The 27,191-nt window shown below is 38.7% G+C and overlaps 2 protein-coding genes and 1 long non-coding RNA gene across 4 annotated transcripts in view; 1 reads left to right on the top strand and 2 right to left on the bottom strand.

The window, feature by feature from the left end:
• Positions 1-4,559: 4,559 nt before the first annotated feature.
• On the bottom strand, positions 4,560-13,968 carry urod (uroporphyrinogen decarboxylase). The gene is made up of 10 exons (XM_031288144.2): positions 13,740-13,968; positions 12,206-12,318; positions 11,373-11,452; positions 10,479-10,541; positions 9,643-9,840; positions 9,351-9,512; positions 7,810-7,944; positions 7,204-7,304; positions 6,383-6,449; positions 4,560-4,833 (listed from the first exon to the last, which is right to left on the bottom strand). The coding sequence occupies exons 1-10, from the start codon at positions 13,760-13,762 to the stop codon at positions 4,669-4,671; spliced, it is 1,107 nt and encodes a 368-aa protein (XP_031144004.1). The 5' UTR covers positions 13,763-13,968; the 3' UTR covers positions 4,560-4,668.
• A 916-nt stretch (positions 13,969-14,884) lies between these two features.
• lyn (LYN proto-oncogene, Src family tyrosine kinase) overlaps positions 14,885-27,191 on the bottom strand; it is a 17,154-nt gene continuing 4,847 nt past the window's right edge. The window contains exons 2-14 of one of the 2 annotated variants that reach the window (XM_036005262.1): positions 26,758-26,834; positions 26,245-26,287; positions 24,983-25,088; positions 24,340-24,438; positions 23,973-24,076; positions 23,691-23,840; positions 22,463-22,615; positions 19,731-19,913; positions 19,309-19,385; positions 17,510-17,663; positions 16,698-16,829; positions 15,823-16,130; positions 14,885-15,750 (exon numbers count right to left, since the gene is read on the bottom strand). In XM_036005262.1, coding sequence (XP_035861155.1) covers positions 15,928-16,130; positions 16,698-16,829; positions 17,510-17,663; positions 19,309-19,385; positions 19,731-19,913; positions 22,463-22,615; positions 23,691-23,840; positions 23,973-24,076; positions 24,340-24,438; positions 24,983-25,088; positions 26,245-26,287; positions 26,758-26,829 — 1,476 coding nt within the window. In that variant the 5' untranslated portion in view covers positions 26,830-26,834 and the 3' untranslated portion in view covers positions 14,885-15,750; positions 15,823-15,927. Of the gene's footprint in view, positions 15,751-15,822; positions 16,131-16,697; positions 16,830-17,509; positions 17,664-19,308; positions 19,386-19,730; positions 19,914-22,462; positions 22,616-23,690; positions 23,841-23,972; positions 24,077-24,339; positions 24,439-24,982; positions 25,089-26,244; positions 26,288-26,697; positions 26,835-27,191 lie in introns of both variants that reach the window. The other variant, XM_031288136.2, reaches the window with a different exon arrangement.
• Positions 26,460-27,191, top strand: part of LOC118495883 — a 20,482-nt gene continuing 19,750 nt past the window's right edge. The window contains exon 1 of the long non-coding RNA XR_004898323.1: positions 26,460-26,470. This is a non-coding gene — a long non-coding RNA (uncharacterized LOC118495883). The remainder of the gene's footprint in view (positions 26,471-27,191) is intronic.

The raw sequence follows: 27,191 nt of genomic DNA, 5'->3' as shown, positions 1-27,191 counted from the left end.
AAAAAGCCAAACTATCCCTTTAAATAGCAAACAAATGGGATGAGTGCCACAGACAGGTACGGGAAATCAGACATTATTGAAAGACATTGTGGGTTATGGTCTTTTCATGGGATTTGTTGTTTGAAAATCTATCAAATAAGAGCTTTCAAAAATGGCACTTTGGCTTAAAACCTCTCTAATTCTACAAGAATGATATTATGTTGATCAATTATTGAAGCCAACACAGTCTATTTCTCATTTTACAACGTAAAATATTTGGAGAATTTAATAATTACGAATTTCAAGGTGTTATTAAGATTGGTTGCATGTTCATATTTTCAGGTACACATTATATAATAATTTAAGGAATTGTTGTGCAGTATTTGGATACTAATAGCTGTAATGCAGTTTGGAATAAAACTATCAAAATGAAAAACGTAATTTTAAGAAAAGCTTTTATTTTGCATCAAAAAAAGTAAAACCAAGAGATCAAAAATAGCAGCAGAAATGAATGAATTCAGTCTTAAATACTGGCGTTGACTGTCAACATTGTTCAAAAAACCCTAGCAACAACAACATGGTCTCCATATAGTGACTGGTGAGGGATCCTCTGAAACGCGATCTGATCGCATGATGTTATGATTTTTGCTGGAATCCGTCACAACAACACCAGCAGCATCAACAACAACAACAACAACAACAACCGGATTTACTAGAATCTGCTTATCTGACGTTCTTAGCTGCCTCACAGAGAAAAACACTATTTGGGATTAAGTGATCCCTTTATCCCAATTCCTCGTGTACAGAGCTTCCGTTATGATTACAGTAATAATGCACATCAAGCAGTATTCTGTGTAATAAAATGTAGCTTCGTATTTACCCCAAATTTACTAAATTATTAAATTCACATGAAGACAAAAGACCTTGACTCGAGGTTTGTGATTGGATACCTCCGTCTGCTCAGCTTTTATCCAGCATCCCATTGGTAGTTGTGATGGCAATGGTATGGTGTAATGATTTCTGATTGGTGAAGATGATGCCTGACTTTAACACGCCTGTCTGTCCTAAAATGACCTTTGAGGATATACAAGTGCTTCCAAGTAGTTGAAAGTTGAAAATGTTTACAGATTTACACCACTTTTGTTGAGGTTGATTGATCAGATTTTCAAGTTTTCAAAACAGTTTTCCTATTCATGCTGCAACAGATAAAAAAGGTCAGTTTTTGGAATAAGAAATGGTTTACTGTAGATGAAAGGCCAAAACAAAGACAAACATTTTATTTTAATTGTAAAATGTTTCCACACTAGAGAAACACTAAACACACCACGGCTCGTGTGACCAATTCGCCAGACCAAATTGCCAAGCATCTGACAGAGCAAATAAAACCTGAGCGCGCAGATCTTTATCTTCAAATTCTGATGGCAAAAACAGCAACTCTCGTTCACAGACCTTCTGATGTGACACCATCACAATTTAGCGCTACGCCATGTTTCCTTGCTCTGATTGGATCTATTCAATTGCGTCCAAAGGCATGTTTGTCGGTTTGTTAAGTCGGGGTTGATATCGCTCCTTGGAAATTGAAAATGAACTAAGAGGTTCCAGATTAATTTGCATTTGCGATTTTGTCTGGGATGCGGTTAACCGATTTCACTGTTAACCGCGCTTTAAAATGTCACAGTTAATCGTAAAAGCTCTGCTACACCGAGTGTTAACTGACTGCACGTTATGTGTGGCACTGCATGCATTTCTTATTAAACCTCCTTGACAACATAAACGCTCGCGTGCGCACACACACTAAACACTTGAAAACAGACGGCGGTCACCGCGAGGATAGTCTATCCATGACGTTCCACTTCCAGGATTGCTGCGTTGCCGCCGGAAATTCCGCTGGATTTCACTATTTTCGGCCGGATTTTCGTTACCTTCCGCTTTCTTTGTGTTGGAATTTCAAACTCCGGTGGATTTATGAGGACTATGGTTAACTGCTCCTCAGATCTCTGCAGGGTAAATCAAGACAGCTAGCTAGACTATCTGTCCAATCTGAGTTTTCTGTTGCACGACTACAACAACTTTTGAAAGTACACATGTTCTACCAAAACAAGTTCCTTCGAAGTTCCTTCATGATTGTGATTGGTTTAAAGAAATGCCAAGAAACAAGAGCACATTTTTCTGTGTGGACTAGTAGTCAGACCCTCCTCCGCTGCCAAGTAAGGGTTGGCAAAGCAAGACTACTGCGAGTACTGACTGTCAGAGTGATATACAATGGCGTCCGTGGTGGGATACTGCTGCAATTTTTTTGCGTTACATCAATTAAGCAAACACCAGGAAAACGCAGAGCAGAGCCAGCCCCTGACCTCACGACAGCTGCACCTGCAGCTGCAACGGGGAATTCAACCACCGTTACATATACACATAGCCAAAATCAGTATTTTTTTTATCAATCAATCAGTATTATGAAATCTACATTTCAAAGATGTGCGCTTTCACATATTTCTGCCTATTAGTAAACTGTTGTTGGCAACCTATTTTTCTTTTTAAAGCTTAAATCTTTTAGAAAAATCCAAGTAACTATTAGTTAATGTTGTTCTAGGGGCCACACTGTGCTGTTTATTTAAATAGACCTTCATTACAAAGCAGTCTCCAAGGACTTCAGACTGGATAATAAAATTGTGTTCACACACCTTCAGGCAGCAGGAGACCGTCTCATTTCTGTCCCAGTTAAAGCCCCAGTCACTGTCGCGTCTCTGTCCCATTTTCTAGGCCAGGCCCCAGCCTCGAATCAGCAGTCAGGAGAAACAACTCGGATGCAGAAACCATCACAACAAGCAAAAAGTATGTAAGTGGTGTTTTTTAAAAAAAAAAAAAAATGCATTAGAGTATTGTGGCACCTTTATCAGATTGGATTTACAAGTGCACCTGTAGGAATATACATAAGCTTCACTTCCTAAATGATTGTGATACAATTTTCGATTTCTGTTAAAGGAATACGCCGACTTATTGGAACTTTAGCTTATTCACCGTAACCCCCAGAGTTAGATAAGTCCATGCATGCCCTTTTCATCTCCGTGCGTGTCGTAACTCTGTCGTGTCTGACGCACCCACCGCTAGCATAGCTTAGCCCAGATCTTGGAGGAAAAGGCTCCATCTAGCCTACTGCTCCCAATAAGTGACAAAATAACGCCAACATTTGCCTATTTACATGTTGTGATTTGTATAGTCACAGCATATACAAATAACAAGGTCACATGAGACACAGCCATCTTCTTACCGTATACATAGTGGGAACTATATTCTCATGTGACCTTGTTATTTACAGTGAATAAGCTAAAGTCCCAATAAGTCGCTGTGTTCCTTTAAATTACAGTTACTCCCAGTATTTGTTTGTGGCGCTAATCCAAAGTTCGTACATTTCCAACGTTAAATACCCAAAATATTACGTAAGTATATACTAATCGTAACCTCATCAATTTATTCTGGCCATGTCAAACACGTTTCGTTTTAGGGGACGTAGACGCTCTGTTGAAGACCACTAGGCCGAAACATTAGCATGTTTGTTTGACATGACCAGGATAAATTGGTAAAATTGAGATTAGTCCACATTCTTCTGAAGATCTTTGTGTATGTTTTAAATTCATTGTTTTGTTAATCATTTTCAATTTTTGTCAGTTTTTTCCAAGTTTTGGTCATAAACTGATTATGGGAATAGATATAAAGTTAAAGAGGATCGCCACAGATTTTAAACATCATCTTCTATAGCTACAGACAATGCAATTCACTTCATAAACCACCTTTTCTAGTCTGAGTTGATGAAATAAAAAACAAAAAGATAAAAAACTGATGCAGGGTGAAAGACAAAGACAGCATAAGGCATCTTCTTGTACAGCGTGCATTTCTTTAGCAGATTTTCTACCTGCAGGAGTAAAAATAAAACTCTTCATGCTGAGATCCAGCGGGGGGTTTTGTTCCCTGTTAAAATGTTAGATGGTGGAATGATCAACTGCTGCGTGCTGACATTTTTCCTTAAAATTTGATTATTTATTTTTTTAACTGCAGTAGTGCTTACGCAGAAACCCTTTTACAAATCACCAGCTTTTGTTTTTCACAGCAGTTTGGATCATTTTTGTTTTTGTTCAAAGACAAAGAAGCCACTCATCCTGATGAAGAGCTCAGTTTTGAAGCGGTTTACAGCTATTAAGAGGTTATAAAGGTTTGTCTCTATTTGTATTTGTATGTGCTCGAATGACAATCATGAGTTTGATTGGATGACAAATATCTTAAAAAAATAAATTAAAAAAAGTCAAAGCTGGATTGAACATTTTTAAATATATTCAATATTAATACAAATCCCATACACCTTAAATGTGTTGTTAATGTTCATGTACATGCATACATGATGCCCACCCTCTCCAATGGAAACACATAATCCACTCCTGGTCAGATCAACATATTATGGATGAACAGAAAATCTTGTCTTAGAAAACCAACATCTTGTTTATCCTGAAAATCTACACAGGAAGAGAATGCAGTAAACTATGTTACTATATATATATACTATACTCCTGAAATGAGACATGAAGCTGTAAATGTTTTAGTTTTTAATAACATAATGCATTATTGTAAATTCTTTCCATCACTATCATCAGCTTTTTTTTTTGGATTACACACTCCCTCACACCGACACATCCATCGTTACTTTTGTTTGATCATCTGTTTAGAGTGTTGGTGCACAGCTTCGACGAAGGCGCCCACGCTCTCCGGGTCCATGTCGGGGTAAAGGCCGTGGCCGAGGTTGGCGATGTAGCCCCTCGTGCCGAAACCCTCCAACATCTTCTTCACGATGTCTGAAATGCGCTCCTGATAGGGAGGAGGGGAGAGAAGAAGAGCTGATGAAAAAGGTAAGGATCAACTGGCACACCTTTTGGGTCAGTCGGCTTATAATATTTATAATAAGTCAGAGTGTCTGAGATATACTTTGCTCAAACTGGGTCAAACAACTTTCTGAACTTATAATGAAGAGGTTATAAATTGCCATACTGTGTGTAAACAAAAGTTTGTCAGAATGAATTATAGCACTTCACTGTATTATGTAGAAATACATGAATTGAAATACTGTGGGATGAAAATAGGATTCACAGCATGCACACGGGGGGCTGAAAATAGCAGTGGGGTTGTCTGTTATTTCCCTTCCTTTCTTTTGTATCTCATGAAAAACAGCACAAAATTCTACTCTGAAACCCTCATTAAGCAGCTCACACTTAACCATTTACATGACAGAGGTCAGTAGTGCATGTTTTAGGACATATTATTAGCAGGTTATAAAGAAAACTGTCTTTAATCTCTCTGCATAGAGGAACTATCTCCACACAGACATCTCTATAGAGATCTAGGAGAAGATACGTGTCTCCTAGCCCAAAGCCAAACTATAAAATAACATTACACCTGTTGTATTACACCTTTCTAATCCCAATATTCCTGACAATTAAATGTGATAAAGAAATGTACACTGAAGATGTTCCAGTAAATGTGAGGAAACAAACTCATTCCTGTCTGTTACAGGACAAACATATAATTGCTTTATATGCTAGAAAAACAGACTTGCATAGTAAGTAACAAGCTAAAGTAGCGGATGTTTTTAAAGATATAGGCGGCTTTCTTACATTATGTAAGTGAGATGTCTGTGAGGATCAGACAAGGGGCTTCACGCAAAAACCACCAATGAGAACAGATTTATTCTAAGGGGGCATGTACGAGCGATTTAGCAGAACTTTGTACGAACAAACTTCAGTAGTCCAGATCTGTCGTACTAGTCATACTGTACTGATAGTTACTTCTGTCACACAGGATTCCCACACCTTAAACACCACATTCAAGGAATTGTCAAGGACTTTCCAGGCCCAATTCCCCTTCAAATTCAAGGAAACACCACGGCATAATGGTGAAAAAAAAAAAGTTCGGAAAATTTAGAATAAGAATATGAAAATGTTCTTGCATGAGGAACAAGGATTTGCGCTACTGCTGTCACTCCAAGGTAAGTTGTATTACAGCCAGAGTAACATGGTTGTGAATAAGGAGGGAGAGCAGAACGGTGCCCTGACCCCTTTTTGTCTGGGTTGCGTTTCTGAGATGTACATATTTTATACTTTTACCAGTTCATCTACTTTTTTTCAATTTATTTATATCTGTACATCAAATGTATTTGTTTTACTCTGTAAGTATTTATACTTAATGTCATGCTTGTTCAGGCTCTCCTTTCACAGGGACTGTTGTGTTACTGGGAATGGGTTCATGTAGATGTTTATATATATGTAATATTAAAAAAAAAAAATGAAGATAGTTTTGAAGAAAAAAAACGTTACGCCTCTGTCCATGTAAGAGCCTAAACCAAAGTGGGAGTGGAGGTTACCTTTGGAGCGTAGAAAGCACAAGGGTCCATGTTTCCCTGCAGGCTGACCTTCCCTCCTGTGCGCTCCCTGAAAACACACACACACACACACACACACACACACACACACACACACTCACACTCACACACACACACACACACACACACACACACACACACACACACACACACACACACACACACACACACACACACACAAAGGGTAATCCTTTAACCAACAGGTTAAGTATTTGATGAGCAGGAAACACAGACGTTTGTTGACTTAAATCCTGCACCCAGTGACGAGCCAGGGACGAGGGAGAGGTCACTAATGGCTAACCTGCTCTTCAGGAAACACGACAGTGTGGTTCATGATTAGTTCAGCAACTGCTGCAACAGATGCATCCCTGAGATGTATTCAGCCGTAAGCTCTTTGTTTTTTTGCATTCTGACCATGACAGTGGATATTAAGGCTGTAGCTGTATCTGCTCCTGAGTGAGATTTGTGTATTGATCCTTTTCTATTCCCGCTCACATTCCAGAGATATCTCAACACTTTAAATCTTACAAGCGTCAACCTGAGGAGCCAGCTTTGGTTGAAATTCAGATTTCTAATACTATTTCAGAAACAGCCGATGGGCTGATGTGTCATATCTAACAAGGAGCTTGGTGCAGACAAGATATTATAACACTGGAGTTAGAAGGTGCAGTTTGTATTTAGATTATTAGGTGATTTTATTGTATGTTTTTTGTGCCATGATGTTATTTTAGAACTAGCTCTGTGTATAGGTGTGTGTGTGTGTGTGTGTGTGTGTGTGTGTGTGTGTGTGTGTGTGTGTTTACCGTGCTGATCGTGGGTCAATGGTCCAGTCCAGACCAACCACTTCATAATGAGACTGAGACAGATCCTCCAGACCATAGTGAGCATCCTTTGCAAACACAATCTGGAAGACACACAAGTACAGAAAAGTAAGAAGAGTAGATTTTCAAAAGCAATTTTTACAGGAATCAGGATGAAGCATGTATGGTGAAATGCTGCCATCTTCTGGTAATAAAGCAGAACAGTTATTTATAATAGACCCGATGAATCCTTAATGATCCCTCTTGGGGAAACAGTGTAGTCGAAGCAACAAAGTGATGGTAAGAATAGAACAGAGTAGTCAAACTAGTATAGAAAGTGGTTGATATAACGTGAGAACAAACAGAAAAATACAGGAGAGTAGCAGGAGAGTTGTCACATTTGACTCATTTGCAGTTCAGATGATGAGCAGGTGTACATCATTAGTCACTGACACCGTCAAGAAGAACACATACAGAAATATGAGGAATTAAAAATAAAACTTCAGTGTTACTGCAGGAGTGTAAATGTGTGTGTGTTTGTTGTGGATTTGGGTATATTTATGTTTGGACAAAAGCACATGTATGCTTATGTGTGCGGCTGCCTCTCACCATGGGAATGTCCTTTCCTGCATCCTTGAGTTTTTCTTTGACGCAGCGAGCGATGTCTCGAAGGTAAGGCAGAGAGAACTCTTGAAACTCCACCGGACCCAGAATGCCGGCGTGGGACTCAAACACCTGCAGAGCCTGGACAACACACACATATAGCAGAGAATAAAGTACTGATTGTTTTTAAACCTGCGGTAACTGATTTTCTGACAGCACAACAAGCTGTAAACACAACATTAACATATTATCACTTTATTAAGTTAATATGGCCAGCAAGTCAGCAAACAGTTGGGACTGGGAGCAACATTAGAATTAATGTAGAGTTGTGTCAGCATCCATCCGATTGAATGCAAGTCCAATACTCACTCTCCTTCTAGCTCTGTTTTGGTCTCCACCAACTGCTGAGGGGAATATCTGGCTCTTCTGCTGCTAAATAATCCACTTTGTTTACCAGCTAGCAGCTAACATTGTCTGACTCCCACTTGGTGCTGGACAGATAGCATAGAATTAATTTATCAGACCTTCTTTGCTGAATAAAGCAGCCTACAGCTTTTAGAAACAATGCTGATACAAGCCGAGAGACTGAACCAAAACAGTAGAGGTTCCAGAAAACCAAAAACAATCACTTAAAAGACACTAAACCGCTTCGTAGAGCTGAGGGGAACTGTAGAATTGGGTGATAATTATGTGGACTCGTCACTACAAGAAACCCCTTAGCCTACTACTCTTTGGCCGGCTCGCAAGCCCAAACAAGTGTGTGCGCATGGTGTGCGGCGTGCCTGTTGTTTTGTTTCCGGTCTAGCTAGATCTGGTGTGGTGTTGTAGTTTTTCTAAAGTTACTAGTTGTTGCAACAGCATGTGAAAAAAAGTACAACGTTTGCTATAAAATAAAATGGGTTTGCGTTAACGCCGTTAATAATGCGTTTAACTGACTATATATATATATATATATATATATATATATATATATATATAGAGAGAGAGAGAGAGAGAGAGAGAGAGAGAGAGAGAGAGATTATTTTACATATTGATTATAGCAGTTTTAAGTTAACCTAAATGAATGAATCAATCAATCAATCAATCAATCAATCTATCCATCTATCTATAGCCACTCTGCTGCCCCAAATACCGCTGTATAAATGGCAGTGTACTCTGCTGGTGTGACATTGTCTAGACTTTGTGTAATAATCTGGTTTGTGCTCTCAGGCTGTGCTCAACTGTTTTTGGGGAAAGAAAATGCTGCATCAACCACATTTTGTGCTGATACTGAGAAGCAGATTTGTTTCCATAAGGAGTGTGTGTAGGAGCTGCCACAATCAGCAAATAGTATTTATGTCCAAACTCTGACATCATTTGACTCCACACAATATGCCTTATACTGAATCTCTGAGGCTTTCAACCTTAATACATCTTATTGTTTCTGTCAACAATTAGCTCCACACACATCAGAAAAAAACCTGCAGGCTCTTTCTTTCAACTTGATCAAGTTACAAAACAAAGCAGTTTGTTAAAGTTCCAGAGATTTAAAAGGCAAGGGCTGTAACCTGAGCTCCAGCTGCCACCTGTCCCAGCAGATACTCCACAATCACATCGGTCAGCATCCTCAGCAGCATGTGGCTGGCCTCAGGGTGTCTGTAGAGCCAGCGCTTCGCCTTAGAGAAGGTCCTGGAGCCTCCGCCTTCAATCATGTAGGACATGAGGGTCCACTGTGGATGGACACAGCAAAGAGGGGGAGAGTAAAAATCACTATACTTTGATTTCATTTTATTTAATTCACTTTTGTTTCATGATTTTCTATTCATCTTTAAATGTGTCAGTAATAGTATCATCTCTAACCGGAGCTCCAGTGAATCCTATGAGCGGCACTTTGCCCTCTATCTTGTGTCTGGTCAGTGTGATGGCTTTGAAGACGTAGCCCAGCTCTTTGTCAACGTCCACTTTGGCCTGCAGACGCTGCAGATCTTCTGGCTCCTTCAGGGGGTCCGGGAATGTAGGACCTTTACCTGCCACCATCTGGACATCCATACCCATGGCCTGGAGGGAGAATGAATGAAAGAATGAATAAAGACATGCAGAAGTTTTGAGAGACGGCTGCAATTTGATATAGATGGAGAGACGGAGAGTGGGTGCCCCAAAAACTACCAAACCCAGTCATATATTACTAATACATTTTATGCTACATACATGTTTTTATATGGCTGTTGAACTTGGAAAATTTAGTTTTTTTTTATGTCACATTGTCTTTAATTACTAGGTAAGCTAACAGCCTATATGCATACAACAGAGTGAAATGCTAATTAAGGTGCATTAATATTGTTTGGCCACTAAGGGACAGAAAAACCATCCATACAAGCTGATAGATACACAGTTACCACATATCACTGGCTAATAAAGTAGTTATGGCTAACTTGATAGCAAACAGTTGCCTGGAGCAACATTAATGTCACACTGATCTTTTGTTTTTGCCCATCTGATGACAGTGGGTCCACTATTCACTTCCCTTTAAGCTCTGGTACATTTGTAGGCCGTGAAACTGAAACAATACGCTAAAAGAGGCAAACACCTTTAACATTACACAGCAATTTGATTTAATGTTATTATGCTACTTCCACTTCTCCAAAATTCCAGAAAAAGATGTATTGTCTATATGCTGATTGCTCGTTGTTGTTTACCTGTGGGATAACCAGGATGTCAGAGAAGATGATGGCAGCGTCGAAGGGAAAACGCCTCAGAGGCTGAAAGTAAAAAAAAGAAGTTAGACATTTAAAAAAGAAAAAAGGGATAACATAAAAATAACAAGGTGGTTGTGATTTTTGTTTACTGTCTTGGGTAGCGTCTTGGGCATAGGTGGTAAGTATTGGTGGTAACTTGATATTTTATTATCACGCCATCATCTCAACACAATATAACACTACTTATGTACTACTGTACTATTACTAAGTATATTAAAAGTGAATTCATGTATTACATTTATTTCCAGTGGTTGTTTGCATGTTGGAGCTTCTTCTTTCAAGCTGGTGTTAAGTAACAAAAACACATTGTGGCAAATGGCATCAAAATTAGTCGGAATGGAAATGTGATGGAAATGTGATCTTTTAGACAAAATAAAAAATAAATAAACACACATTATGATATGAGTAAAAAGATCACTGGTGCAACACAGAGGTCTTCTTAATTTATAATTTATTTTTTATGGTGCATAACAGTGACTAACGTTTCGATGTAAGGTTGCATCTTCATGCAGGACTTGTCCTGCTCTGGTTGCACCGGATTGTTGTGGTTTGCAGAAGCGCAGAGAACTCTCTCTTTTCTACACATTATGATATCTTTTGGGTTCATTCCATTGGTGGTTTGCTATATATTAGATATTATAGATATTTTAAGTGCTTCTGATCAGCTTTTCAGTCATTTTGTTTTAGTAAATAAATGAATTTGATTTACAAAGGGTACTTGCATGTTGGAGATAGACCTAAAACCTGCTGTCTTGGAGCTAAACAGTCTAAAAACATACATTTAAATCATTCAAATTAGACTTTTCATAAAAACTTGGAAAAGCAATGCTTTACCTGTAGAGTGAGCTCACAGCAGGCCTCTGGTGACCGACATGTGTCAAAGAAGTCCTTCCCTGCTCTGGACTCACGAAACTCTGCAAATTAGTTTCAACAAAACACTAATGTCTTAATGATGTATTTAATGTCTTAATGTTGTTTGTCCTAAAATTGTACTGTTTAAAGCTACATTGTGTAAGAATTTCTCCTATATAGCAGTGAAATTGTATATGACAACCAACTGAATATTACTTTCTAGCCCTTCCCATTCCAATCGCGTTTTAACTGCTACGGTGGCCCAACCTGAAATTAGCTCTTAATATCTCCATCGTTTACAAGCTGCTGTTCTAGCCACTCCAATATTAACTTTGGACACGTTGCTTTGCCTGTCGCGTTGTTGTTTTAATTCTCTTTTTCGTTTCCCTGGCGAGTAATCTCCCCCTGGCATTCGTCACGGTGCGGGGTGCCACTGAGTGTAAAAGGGTGAAAGGAGGAGGCATGTCCCTCTTTGGCTAATGTATTTTAAAGATGGCGGGCGCAACATGGCGGCCGTCACTCGAGCGACTCGCCCGTATGTATTCTGAATGATTCTGAATGGCAGATTCTACGCTTATGAGAATACTTTGATCAGTTGATGGAAGTAATTACACATGAATGAGCACATATTTGTAAAAGAACAAAGTTTTTTTTGCTAAGAATCAACTCAAAAAATTACACAATGTAGGTTTAAAGACATTTATTTAAAGTCGAAAGAAAAACAACACGATGATGCAGAGAAAGCCTTTGACTTTTGGTTAGAGAGAGAAAACTGTATTTCAGGACTGAGAAGAAAGAAGCACTGATCACGGTACCTGGGAGATATCTTCCAGCCTGTCTCATACACCAGACAGGGACATGTTCAGTTTCTTCTCCTCGTGCTGCTCGCAGGAAAGTATCGTTCTGGAGCTGGGGGAAGTCCTTGGGGCTGTATAGAAAAAATAAAAACCCAAAGGTTTAGCATCAGTTGTTTCACTGTGCTCATTAAGGAATGTTGCATCAAACTGAGAGAGGACAACAATTGCTACAGTAATGTTAATGTTTACTCAAAAACACAGGGATGTGATCTCTTCTTGTTGTGGGCAATAAGTCACATTCATTGTTTCTATGAAATCCCATTTATACTAGTCACACCAATTGTTACTAAGCTTTAATATAGTACAATCTGATGCAAATCTGACAAAGTTTCATTTTCAAAAAGTAATTGACTTCTATGAGAGTGGGGTTTGACTGGCAGTAGCCTAATCACTTTAGCCCGGGGGCTACAATACGGTACCAAGCTTCTGTTATCTAACATACAGGCATACCCCTCCCTTTCCCCAGCAATCATATAGGCATCCAGCTCAAGAGCTGCCAATGACAGAGATGAGAGATATGAGAGATAACACTCCTCTGCCCTCTTATCATCTTCCAGCAGCAGGACAACGGTTGAATGAAAGGCTGCTTTGGAAGTATTAATGATGCATTACAATAAATCTTACTGTTATTTGTCATATGGACCACTAAAAAAATGCTTTCCAGTGGCTTAAAATGCAGACCACTGAAGCCTCTAAACAAAAACTAATTATGTGTACTTTATTGTAATTTAAATTCAGTTTACGTCTGGCACTTAGAATGGATATATGACATATGTTATATATAACAGCTGTGTTACGATTAGCACAGCTGTTAGACTCTTCACTCAAATGAAATAAAAATGGGATAACTCAGAAAAAGTTGCGATCCACTTATTCTGCTTTCATCCAGTAGCAATTAGTTAACAATACTAACAAAAAGAGGGTTTTTTTCCCCCACAACATATGTTTTCTCAATAGACGGCACTATGGAAGTTATATGAGAAACGTTATACATTAGTTATATAACTAAAAAACAAAATAATAAAAAAACATTTAGATTTTAAAATAATGAACTACTCTTTCATGAATGGTCTATATGCCTATTTTATCAGAAGATCCAAATGACTCGTTAAAGCTAATACTTTATGTTGCAAAGGGAATTCACATTTGCATGCGAGCGAGAGAAAATTAAACTGGTTTTCTGAATGAGAGTTCTCCATAAAGGACAGAGCTGTAACGTATCAGGGTTAAATGTAGCTAGCATTAATGACCGGGAAATATTACTTTTGTTTGGTGAAGACAGAATTATAAACGGTCAACATAATGCTAGATTCAATTCATGTTGTGTGAAGAAATGTTTTCATAAGAATGACACAGGCACATTTCATAACGTCACTCTGCTAGCAGCCACAATGCTAGAGTTAAACCTCATTGATAACATAGGCTATATATTTATGGTAAAACATAACGCTATACTCTACTGTATGTTTAGGCTAACAACAGAAGTACTTACAGGATTAAACCGTCCTTGCTCATGTCGGCGGGAATGAGGAGGTGACAGGCGCTCCTCTGTCTCTCTCTACAGATGTCAGTTGCGACCTGCAGCTCCAACTGTCATTTAAACCTGTTTGCACAACTCTTTCTGCTGCTACACTACGTCGCTCCAGGGCGCGGCCATCTTGAACGACCATGTGACCAGACCAGGAAACGAGCCGCGGATTCAAAATAAAATACCTTATAAAATACATTCATGCTTTTGTTTTTCTATTGTTTGTTTCATATATAAGATAATAATAATAATTATTATTATTATTCTATATTGAAACAGTATTATATTGTTAAATATTAGATATTGCTTCCAAATGTCTCAACATACTTGTTAAGAGGCTACATGAATTAAATAACAGTTACTATTTATATTAACTGAACATACCCATACCAACCCAACAATGCCTACATGCTCCTCACTTCTCTTCCAGTATTGTGTGGTCTCAGAATGATTGTTAAAGAAAGATACTAAATAAAGGTCCGTTGCTTATAATAGGCCTACATGTTTACATTTTACAATGAATATGCAATGAATTCTCAATACAATGTTAAAATAATAAATTACTAAAATATAAATGCTATTATCCTTTCTTTTGGGTGTACTTTTTGATAGGACGTGACGCTACGCATAAGCTACACTAAGCGTGTGCCTTTATAGTTCTCTGAAGTCAGTGAAATGAACTTGAATGCAAGGAGGTCGTGACAAATTGAGTTTAAAATCTTTGATCAGTTTGTTTTTGGGGAAAGAAAGAGTGACAGCTAAACCTTTAGATTATGAGCTAAATATACAAAGACATCCAACACAGAATACAATGTATTGCATACACATTCAGTCCACACAAAATGTACACGTTCTCATTTGAAATAGCAACAAGTATACAACTCAAATGCTCAATAAATGGCAAACAAACAAACAGCTCAATGTTCCAATGTTCAAAGTAGCCCATATACAGGGCTACAGGGTACATTTAAAGTTAAATTGAAGTTATTTTTACTCAGGAATACCAAGATCCATCCAATATTACACATTTGATTATAAAATAGCATATTTGAAATGATGAAATGATACAGAGAACAGATTTCACGTTTGCTTTCTGAAACAAACAAACAAACAAACAAACAAAAAAGCAAGAGCTACAGCACTTCAATATGAAGTGGACTTTAAGGTGACCAATCCTTCACTGGTCAATGAAAGAACAAACCCCATTCCCATTGGTAGAGCAGCTTATGAAATAATTGAAATATTTCGCATGAAATGTAAAATGGATAGTCATAACCTTACATGTATATATTTTTGTAATATCCTCCTCTACTATCAACCCAAATGGAAATGTTATTATTGAACATCACAACATATAATGCAGCCCTTCACACATAGGGCAGATGGAAGATTTAAGTTTTCTACTTGAAAAAAGGCAACCACTAGTTACAGCCTACAGTAGGAGATGGGCCTCAGGTTTTGTGAATACATGATCAAAGAACAATTCAGTCATTTAAAAAACACCAATAAAATGAGACATTATCATGTTGAAATTAATGCTTTGATCTCGAAATGTTTGCTCAATATGAAAAGGTGACCAGAAGTGCTATTCTTAATGTACATGCAGCATGTCCCTTTTCCCATTCTGTCACATTATTTACAGACTCAGACTGTTTGTACAGAAATGAAGACACTCCTATTTTTATCCTGCCTTTGTAAACTCATTGTATGATGTCAGCTGTTTGTTCATTCCATTTGTACAAAAACACATATTGAAATTGATTTGGTCCAAATACTTAAATGCCTAGGCACAAAACTCTAGTGTCAAAAAGTAAAAAGAAAATAACGCATTTTCTCTATCTATTTTTCTGTTTTTATCAATTTTGTGCAAAATCCATCCCTGCTTTTCCCCTGAATACAGTTAGAGGAGAGATTAAACTATTTTATGGGACCTGCATATTGTATGTTATTAAGCAAATATTAAAGATATATATATATATATATATATATATATATATATATATATATATATATATATATATATATATATATATATATATATATATATTGTGTCATATATACAAAATATTACAAAATTAAAAACAAATCTAAATTAGCTCCAATCATAATCTGGAGTGATTGTGATTGTTTGTCCAGCTGAAAGTGTCCCTCTTTATGGTTGTTGCTGGTATTGTGCCTCTGTGGCGGTGTAGAAGTCATCCAGGACACTCTGCAAGTACTCAAAGGTGGGCCTGTCTTCAGGTTTGTTCTTCCAGCAGGACATCATGATCTCGTAGAGCTCAGCGGGACAGCTGTCGGGCTGAGGCATCCGGTAGCCGCGCTGCACCGAGGATATCACCTCTCCTTTAGTCATACCTGAGAACAATACAGACCGACGTGAAGGTTTGAATACAGGAGTGTTTAGAGAGAGGCAACACGCATGCTGCATATATACACACACATAAATTATGGTCAACATCTTGAGTATAAAATCACCAGCAGAGGGCAGTAAAGCTTCACAACAGCATAACTCTAAGAGCCCAATGTGATTATTTCATTTTGGTTACTAATGCTTACCAATCAAACAGAGCTGGTAACTACCCCATGGGCCGCAGATCCAAAAACTCGAGATACTCACAAAAGACCCAGGTTCATTTGGGCAACTGGTTTGTGGTAAGTTGATCAATAGTTTATTTTTTTAGACTGGAAGGTCCAGTTTTATTACTCAATTCTGAGGCTATGAATTTAAAAGGGACCCTCTATCAAAATCAAATCATAAAACTTGTATTATTCCAGTTGTATAGTACTGTATGTCAACACTGTCACCACTAGAAAATCAAAGTATAACACAATAGGATGAATATGTTATGAGTATCAACACACAGTTCCCAATGGTAACAATAAAGACACATATCTATAACACACAGTATATTTAATGTGTACCTGGGTATGGGATTTTCCCGTAGGTTATAATCTCATAGAGCAGAACTCCAAAGGACCACATGTCTGACTTGATCGTGAAGGATCCGTAGTTTATGGCCTCTGGAGCGGTCCACTTAATGGGGAATTTGGCTCCTGCGGAGGACACACGCATGTTACTCCTACACAGGCCCACACATCTCACCCACACTTTCCATGCAAGACTTAAAGGTCGGTTCAGATTCTATGTACTTGCATTTATTTTTAATTTTCCTATTACTGTAGTTTCAGTGTCTCCTGGTTCCAGATCAGTGATCAATCAGGTTTCATCTTATGACGCACATTCTCTCCCACCTATCTCTCTGTGCAGCAATGTATATTAGACTGTGTCATGCGTCCTTAACTGGTGTCAGTATGAAAGGAAATGTGTGGTTTGAGGCCATCAGAGGCGTTGGTCATTGCGGTATGGGTGCACACGATTTGGCCTTAAAAAAGTGGAGCAACCTGTAAATGAAACCAAAAGTCTGCCTTGTCACAAAACACATAGGTTGAAGAAGTGGTCAATTCTGCTTGGAGCTCTCAAAAGGGGATTTTTATTTGAATGTGTCACAAGTATCCAGTGAGGAAGTCAGCAAATTTTTGATGTTAAAAAAAAACATCTTACAGACAACAATGGAGACTCACACACATTGCATGCACGCATGAAAATACAAAGACACACACATGCATACACGCACACACGCACACACGCACACACACACACACACACACACACACACACACACACACACACACACACACACACACACACACACACACGCACACACAAACCTTACCCTCTCTGGCAGAGTATTCGTCATCCTCTATGACTCTTGCCAGGCCAAAGTCAGCTATTTTACAGATCAGGCTCTCTGACACCAGGACATTAGCTGCTCTCAGGTCTCTGTGTATGTAATTCTTCTTCTCTATGTACGCCATGCCCTCTGCTATCTGCAACAGCACAAAAAAATAGTGTAAAAGAACGGAACTGTATGGTCATAAAAATTTTATTCAAACAGATGAGCAAGAATAAAAACAAAAAAATGAAAAAAGACTGTTAATTGCTATAAGTGACACTATAGTTCTATAGACCGATTCAGACAGTCTATGGGGGCACAAACAAGCTAAAAATCCAGTTCAAACTGGTGCTGATACAAATAGTTGTTGATTGTGGTTCGAAAGATATTGTGTAAGTGGCCAGCTGCTGTTTCGATGTCTCATGTGCTGATTTTGTTGCCTTCCTGTGTTTAATATCACTGTGAACTGAACATTTGGGGTTTTGACTGTTGCTCATTGGAAATAGTGAAATAAGACATTACATTTGTATTTGTTCTTTTTTTCATTTAACCTTTAGCTACATCATAAAAACTCATCAAAGAGCAAGTGTAATCTTTTTCCGTGTGAGCTGAGTTTTCAAGGAAAAAAGGAAGATTACAGTAAAGCTTTATTTTGCCGGTCTATCATTTCCTCATCCTAGCAGGTTTCCTGCAAAGAATGACATCATTTGCTACATAATTTTGGTTCCTCCTTTCAGTTCACCTCCGTCGAGGTTCCAAGCGAGCTGAGGCGATACGAGAAGGTGACGTGAAAACCTGCAGACTACTGATTGGTCGGAGAGAATCGTCACTAATCACTGCGTCATCATTGCTAGCGACAGACGGTGTCCTGAACAAACCCGCCATTTTTAAATAGTTTAACCAGCAGTGTTTTTCTTTTGCTACCTCCAGCTTCTTTTGAAACAAAATTTGTCGCCTGGCTGTGGCAACAGCCACATGCCGAGAATCAAAAACAACACACCTTCGACATTCTGTGTGTGTCTCGCATAGACAGTGAAATAAATGGACACATCAACGCCTTAGACTTCAACGGAGACCAGTGAAGGCTATTAGAAGCACTTTTCCGGTGATGGCCGAGCGTACTGCGCAGCCTCAAACTGAGCTTGACGACGTAGATGTGACGTGAGCAACCTGTCTGAAAGTTGGAAGTCTTCTGGTAGCTGTGCCAAGAGAAATCTGTTCGTGGATAAATGTTACTTCATATGAATTCACTTGCCACATACGTATTTCCAATACATCAAAACGTTACTGAAATATTTTGTTCCGATGCTTTTCATGGACTCTCTATGGGCTTCTCCCTTGACTGTATGCCTCCACGTCCCCCCCGTTTGCCTGCGAGCTTCTCCTGACTATACGGTAATTTGTCTACTATGCGACAGAAAGTCGTGTGGTTATGACACAATCGTTAGCCTATTTTTACAAAAACGTCTGCTAGTCTGAGTCTTTAAACGCTTCAGATGTAAAGTTATTCGCTGTCAAAGTGACGCCAAATGGCAGTCAATGGAATGCTAGCGGGAGAAGGAATCTCTCCATGGTGTCGCGTTAAGTCACAGCGGTTTCCTGCGGCGTCGCTATGACAACCAGCCACGCTCGCCTCACACATAAGGCGGTACTAAATCTGCAATGGAAAAAGGACGGGGCACTGCGGCCGAGTCGAGTCGAGCCGAGCCTAGCCGAGTAGAGCTGGTACTAGCAGTGGGTAAGCGCCAAGTCTGTTTCACAACCAAAAGTCAGCATATTGTGGTCAGTGTGCATATCACCTGCGCTGAGAAATCGATGAGCTTGGGTAGTTGCAGTTTGCATCCTGCATCGCTCTTTAAGAAGTCTAGTAGGCTCCCTAAAGAAAAGACACAAAAAGAAACATGTCAGTGTCTTGTATGTCTGTGTCCATGTATGTGGTGTACTGCATACTTACTATGTATGTTTCCATATCAGCTGTGCAAAACGTTTTTAAATGTTTTATTTTTTGCTAACCTGCTAATCTTCCTCTGTGAATTATGTCAAAGGTTCAATGTGTGGGCACATGAATACTATATGCCACAATACTAAGCTGCTGACATTTGAAATTCTTATTTCTGGATGCTTATTCTGAATATCTAATAATCTGCTGCACTCATTGGAAGTTGCTCCAAATACTGGAAGAGGAAATCAGCTAGAAGTGTTAAAGTTGAAGTTTCTTTACCATTTGCCATAAACTCAGTGATGATATAGATGGGTGGTGTCTTGGTGACAACAGCGTAGAGCCGCACCAGCCTGTTGTGCTGCAGCGTCTTCATGACGTTGGCTTCTTCCATGAAGGCTTCGACTGTCATGGTGCCTGGCTTCAGCGTCTTCACCGCCACTGTGGTTGTGTTGTTGTAGTAAGCTGTTATCGCAGAAAGTTAAGGAAGAGGGGGATAGAGAGATTTGGGGAGATGGAGAATATTCATTAATTTCTGTGAAAGTATGAAACCATCTGCTTTACATTCTGCTTGATGTCAGTGTCTTTCATTACATTACATTACATGTCATTTAGCTGACGCTTTTATCCAAAGTGACTTATAATTGCTATATATCAGAGGTTGCACGCATCTGGAGCAACTAGTGGTTAAGTGTCTTGCTCAGGGACACATTGGTTGATGTATCGCAGTGGGAATTGAACCCAGATCGACCACACCAAAGGCATGTGTTATATCCACTGCGCCACCATCACCTTTCAGTGTGAACAATCTCAAACAGGCTATGACTCTGAAAAATGACATTTCTTATTCCACTAACTTTTTGAACAGTTTTTTATTCAACCCGTATGTGTAAAGCCATTTATATATAGTCAGTAGACTGTTTTCAGATGAAAGATACACATTAAGTATACATTGCATAGACCGATTATTACTCCATTTTCCATAAGACTTGTTGTGAGAAATATATGAGCTTGAGAAAAAATTCAAATCACAGAAAACAACACTATATTTACTGTTGAAGGATCAGAGAAAAATATCACACAGCACAACCAGTGATGCATGACACTAACATAGAAAATAAATGATTGTGTGTGTACATAATCTGAGGATTTGTTAAAGTGAAGCTGAAATATTGCACGATGTTATGGACAAATATGTGTCTATGCTAGTTTGAGCAACTTAAAGGGACACTCCAGCAATTTAGTATTGCACTTCCATAAAGTTAGGGGGGGAAAAGGATTGATCAAAATTGAAGAGGTAGAACTCAAAATATCTCAAGGAGCCAAGCTCCAAAAGCACTGGATCCTACATTTCCCATAATGCAACTTAATATCATCATATCGTCAGCCGCAAGCGCTAATGATAACAATGCTCCCTTTAGAACCACAGCTTATACAACACACTGGTAGTACTCTTCATGACTAGCAAACTGATCTTGATGTGTAAAATCAGTGAAGTGCCTTTTTAAAAAGCTATTTCTGCCATTTGTTCCATTAGCTCAATTTCAAAAACCCACACAGGTTTTTTCACTTCTCACACAGCAGCTGCAAAAGGGTGACACAACGGATGGCTTTGGCAAAAGTTCATGAAACAAAGATATATACATAAACTAGCTTTTCCACTTTTCACGGGTCACAAACCTTCTCAAATTACAGCTAAACAGTACACTAAAATGTGTTTTTGAAAACATTTGAGGCGAGAAATAGGCAATACAGTGACAGAATCGTGATTTGTATTTGATCAGAACCGCCTAGTTTGACAATTTGATCTGAGTTTCGTGAGCCTGGTGCATTGCGCTGGATGGAGAATGCAAGCTACGTCCAGTAACTAAGTTCAATAACTACATTCAAGCATGACGCTCATCTTTCAGTCATGGTCTTAAACCTGCCCCACATGAGAGCAAATTAGTCATGAGCTCTGCAGATTCATCTGGTTCCCAGGCTAATACTTCCCTCTTCTTACAAAGAATTGCAGCCGCAGTTGTGTAAGTGCTTCGAAGAAAATCATAGAAATATGTTTTTTTTTTAAAACAAATAATAAACCTGACAGTCTTTAATCCCTGTAACAAGTATCAGGCCACAGCAAGGTTTGCACATAAAACCTAGTTCCTCTGTTAGCCCTCTCTACACACCCCTTTGTGTGAGCGTGTGAGTGTGAGTGTGTGTGTGTGTGTGTGTGTGTGTGTCATCACCATTCCAAAACGTCTAATGCAAATCTCCCTTCAGACTCAAACCTACCTTCCTATATAGATGATAAAACACTGATGCACACATGAATGCGCCCACTCTTTAGAGGTGTGCATGGACACATTTGAATATATTTTTTGAGAGAGCAGTCAGTTCTGACCTAAATACACCTAATGGGTAACAAAAGAAGGAAGTCATTTTTGTTTCAATTAGGGGGAAATGGAACATCCCTGTACTGTTGACTTCTGCAACAATGAATTTACAGAAATGAGACAAAGGAATTAGAAATTCTCTAGTCTCGCATTGCCAGACCTATCTCCACAGTGCTGCGGAGGAGGGTCTGGCAAAACCACACAACATTCCTGGATAGGAGAAAAACGTTCTCTGGTTTCTTGGCATTTCTTTAAACCAATCACAATCATCTTGGTCCATAGTCCTCATAAATCAACCGGAGTTTAGAATTCCAACACAAAGAAAGCGGAAGATGAGGGACATCAATCCCGTGAATGAAACGTCGTCATATATACTAGAAATCCTCAGATGTGCAAAACTGAACAAGAAACATTCCAATTTACTCAACCAAAAAGTCAAGGTACCATTTGCTGGATATTTAAAGGTGCTATTATAAATTAACCAGCTCCAAGCTTGATTCTGTGTCCTCTTCCTATTTTTTGTTCTCAGACATTTCAGGGAATTCGTGTGTCCTACAGGGGGTGAACACAGCATAAGAGCTGTTCCTAGTCAACACAATTGAACAAATTAAGAGAAATTGTTTTCTCTTTACTCACCCATCCAGACTTCTCCAAACTGCCCTGCTCCGAGTTTCTTCACCATCTTAATAGAATCTTTGGAAATCTCCCAGGCATCTTTATCCCACGGCTTCTGAGCTTTGGGTTTCACACATGCGCGGTCCAGTTTACGACACAGGCCATCCGCTTTGTCTGGAAGGTAAACACACACTGACACTGAGAACTAAGGAACAGTATCCTTGCTTTAATGGTCAACTTAATGAATAAAACGTGCTAATAAATAATTATTTTTATATAAGTAAAGTCTTTAGACAGCTAATAACTAAATCAACATACCTCCCAACAAGTCCTCCAGGCCAAATGGCCACAGGTTGTTTATTCCTACCCTCTAATAGGACCTACAGTTGCGTTTCCTAAGTTAGCGCTCCTAGTGACAGGATATAAATACGTCCTAATAACTTCATGTAACGGTTGCAGTTTTAAACATGTGGTTAACGTTGTGAAATGGTCGCAGTTAAGTTTAGGAAAAGATCGTGGTTTGGATTAAAATAAGTATGTTTCTTACGTAATTATGGGAAATAGAAGCAGTGCCCTGCTATGACATGAACTACTATGATTACCATTTGTAGTCACTGTTCCATTATCTTTATTGTGACTATTATTGCCACTGTTCATCACATCCCCAACCGGCACCGTCAGACACCGCCTACCAAGAGCCTGGGTCTGCTGAGGTTTCTTCCTAAAAGGGAGTTTTTCCTCGCCACTGTCGCACTAAATGCTTGCTCTTGGGGGAATTACTAGAATGGTTGGGGCTTTGCAAACTATAGAGTGTGGTCTAGACCTACTCTATCTGTAAAGTGTCTCGAGATAACTCCTGTGATGATTTGATACTATAAATGAAATTGAATTGAATTGAATTGAAATTGAATAGTTATGAACATGACTTAGTAACCAAGTTACGTACGTAACTATAGTCTCTTTAGTGTTTGTTTGACCCATCCATCCACCCAGACCTCCTCCCTATGCAGACTTTGTTGCCCTTTATACTAAGTCCCTTGACTTTGCTTCTTTGCTCCCCTCATAATTACTTCGGTCACTTGAGGTCGCTGCCACAATAAAGTAAATATGAGTTGTAATAAGCTGCTTGTACAAACAACCTATGGGGTAGTTTTTGGGGGTAAGGACAGTCTCAATACCATAGTAGAGGGATAGGGTGACGTTTTTGAATAAAGGATTTGAAGCACCTCCATTGGAGAGCTGTACTCACTGTGGTAGTGTTTGATCATGCTGCCAATGTTGCTGAAGGAGATTTTAGGAGAGATGTAGTAGCCGCCATTATCCAGCTTCCTGATTTTATAGTGTTTGACTGAATCTGTTCCCTGGGCATCCATGTCTCTGATGGACAATGAGTAACTTCCTGTGGAAAAATCAGCAAGCAAAAGAGAGTGACTAGTGATTCAAAATGATGCTGGAAGAAGTAAATATATTGAAAAGTGCGGAATGTTTGTGAATGCATCTCGGTCTCTCAAGGCAGTTGTGATTTCCATACCTTTTGATGTTTCACTTTCCCTGATAAGATAAGAGCCTGGTTTGTTTGCTGGCGCCAACAGCTCCCTTTCTGCATCCTTTCTTGTGATGTCCTTGAAAAACCACCTGCAATGAACAGGAAATACACTGAATATTCAAAATGGAAATATTTCTTATATTTATATTGACTTTTTTACGCATTTTTACAAATTGCACCTTCGTGGTCTCAAAGCTTGGAAATCCTCCTTTGTGATCAGTATAGATTAAATATGGGAAGCATAAAAGCTTCATATTGCAAATGTAAATTTTCAGCATGAATCAAAATGTTTGTCAAATCAAACATCATTTTTCAAAAGCAAAATGTAATTTATTTAGATGCAGTTACTCACTCTTCTGTTTCCATGGTGTCAGCTTGGGCAACATAATTGCACGGAATGAATCCTTCTTTGTTGGTTGTCAATGACTTTGCTTTCCACCATTCTCCATGTCTGCAGGAAATATCAATCTATTTTAGCGCAACTATAGTTTTTTTTTCATTGTCAGTACCTTCTGTAAGACCTAGGTGTCCTAAAGTGCTAGACGAGCTGCTTGAACCCTGATTTTCAATAAAACATTTGCATAAAAATATAACATATGCATTCAATAGTTTATTTCAACACTTGTTTTTTTAACAGATGCAACACTACATCAAAATGATGCATCCTTTAATGAGTACTTCTTCTGACATATATTGGTATCATTTGAACTTTTGGATATTCACCAGAATTTAAAGTAAGCTCTGTTAGTTTGAACACTTTTTGGTGATGCAAGAGTCTGTAATGACGGATGGATCATTGGGTCTATCATGGTTGAAGAGGTTATGGTAAACTGTATCGACTCTGACAGTCTTCTCATGGTATGAGCTTTTGAAACAGTGCTCAATTTCGTAGTTCGTGCTCATCTTTGGTTCTCGCCTTTCATGATGCAAGTATATAAATTATGAATAACATTTATTTAAGTTGAATCAGTCAACCATCAACATCAGAGACTCACTCTTCTAAGATTTTCATCTTTTCTCCTTTCTTGAATCCTAAGTCATCAGGATGCGCAGCTTCATACGGGTAAATGCTGATCACAATTTTACAAACCGCATTTTGCTCTAAGAGAGGAAACAGAAAAATATATTGACATGTTATGTCATTATTAGATTATGTACAATAAAATAAATAGCACTCAGGCCAGACAAAGGTTAAAGAGATGATGAACAAACCCACAAATTGTGACTACATAAGGTATCAGATGGGCAGAACCATTCACGAGCAACCTCAACTATATATTACAATGTGACTGTAGCTGTAATACTGGGGTTATCAAGGAGCCATCTTCCTGTTTGAGTTGGCTCACAAACATATAAGTAATTATATCTGGAATAGCGCTAGTCTTGCTCAAAAGGTACCCACAATACTACTTCACTATCCACCAGTTGTGTTAGTAATACATGTTCTTTTCATTTTAAAGACCTCATATTATGCTCATTTTCAGGTTCATAATTGTATTTAGAGGTTACATAAGAATAGGTTCACATGGTTTAATTTTCAAAAAAACACCATATTTGTGTTGTACTGTACATTGCTGCAGCTCCTCTTTTCACCCTGTGTGTTGAGCTCTCTGTTTTAACTACAGAGTGAGGCATCTCACTTCTATCCCATCTTTGTTGGGAGTCGCATATGCACAGTAGCTAGGTAAGGACTACTAGCCAGTCAGAAGCATATATAAGATAACAGAGTATAAGAGTGTGCTACACTAGCAGCTTGGCGAGCATTTATAACGTGTGTTACAAAGTGAAGTTTGTTTGTCTCTGAAGTAAAGGCTGGACTACAATAGAGCTGTTTGGAGCAGTTTGTGAGCAGTGTTTTCTGTTGGAGATGGTAAGTCCCTTTGGGGTGGACTTTGGGCTTTTTCACTTTGTAAACCTATTACATGCACAAAAAAGATATATAACACAATAAAGGAAAGGGAAAAAGCCATAAAAGCATAATATGAACACTTTAAGAGAGACTTTGCTACAATGTTACTAGACTGACTTTTAATAGGGTTTCATAATGAGTATTGTCGTAATGTGTTTGTAGAAATGTAGAACGTACAAACGTGTTTGTAGAAATGTAGAATGTTGAAACAGTCTACAAATGCAGTCTACTTTTGGAACAGCCTCAGCCTTTGCAAAAATGTGTTTTTCTTAACATACTTTTACAAACAAAGTAAGAAAGGGAGAACAAAACAAACAGAAAGAAAGTAGGAATGTGGCATAGGCATACCTTCCAGCTTTTGGAACACCTGACCAGGTAACAGGGAGTTATTCTGTAAAGGCAGACCAAGAGTTTTCAGGATCAGAAACAATCTATCTTCTATTATTTTCACTTCTAGACTACAGACTTTCACAATCTGTTCATTTCCTTCTGCTAGAAGTAATCATGTGAGACAGGGAAGTTCTGATCATTAGGAAATATCTGAGTCACTATTTTTCCGAATCATTAGGAATGGGTTGTAAAATACTTTCTTAAGAAATAAATAATTTCACAACATTCTCCATTTGTTCAAATTTAAATTCACCAGGCCACATTACCTCTTTTAAAACCATAAAATGCATGATTTTTATTATGTGACTTTTCTTTGATTTTCACTTTGGGTTCAAATCAGCAGAAATGTATTATGTTCTATAATTTAAAAATAAATCTGGTTTTGCTCAGCCCAGCTGTCTGACCACTTACTATGTTGTCTTTTGTATTGGAGGTGGGGTCTCTGACATAGTGCGTGTGGTCGGTACGTACAGTCTGCTGGCTGCTCTTCCCCTCCACTCCTCCGCTCAGACCTTCGCTCAGCGTGGACTTCATACAGCCCATACTGCCTGCAGGAGGAAGTGAAAAAAAGGAAGAGTAAGCTTTTACACATTTAACATTTACAGCTGCTGAAGCAAACAACACTTAAAATGTTTGGTACCAAACACCTGTGACTTTTTGGCTCTTGCAAGTAAAAATAACACAGAACGTGTTAATTTCTTTCCTTTTTCATCACTCTGTGTTTAAAAAAAGTCTGAGGAAATGCACCTAGAAACTAACAAGCAAGAACAGGTGTACAACTTGTTGGACACGCTCAAATGATGAATGAAATTGTCTGAAAAGGACCATTACACTGATTGGTAACACACTGACATTGCGTATGCTGTATAAATCACAGTGTGATCTGTATTTTATAGAAAAGCCCC

This window comes from Sander lucioperca, chromosome 9 (assembly GCF_008315115.2).
Source record: "Sander lucioperca isolate FBNREF2018 chromosome 9, SLUC_FBN_1.2, whole genome shotgun sequence".
Classification (NCBI taxonomy): Eukaryota; Metazoa; Chordata; class Actinopteri; order Perciformes; family Percidae; genus Sander; species Sander lucioperca.
The sequence above is the reverse complement of the archived record's forward strand: the minus strand, read 5'-3'. Positions and strand labels throughout refer to the sequence as shown.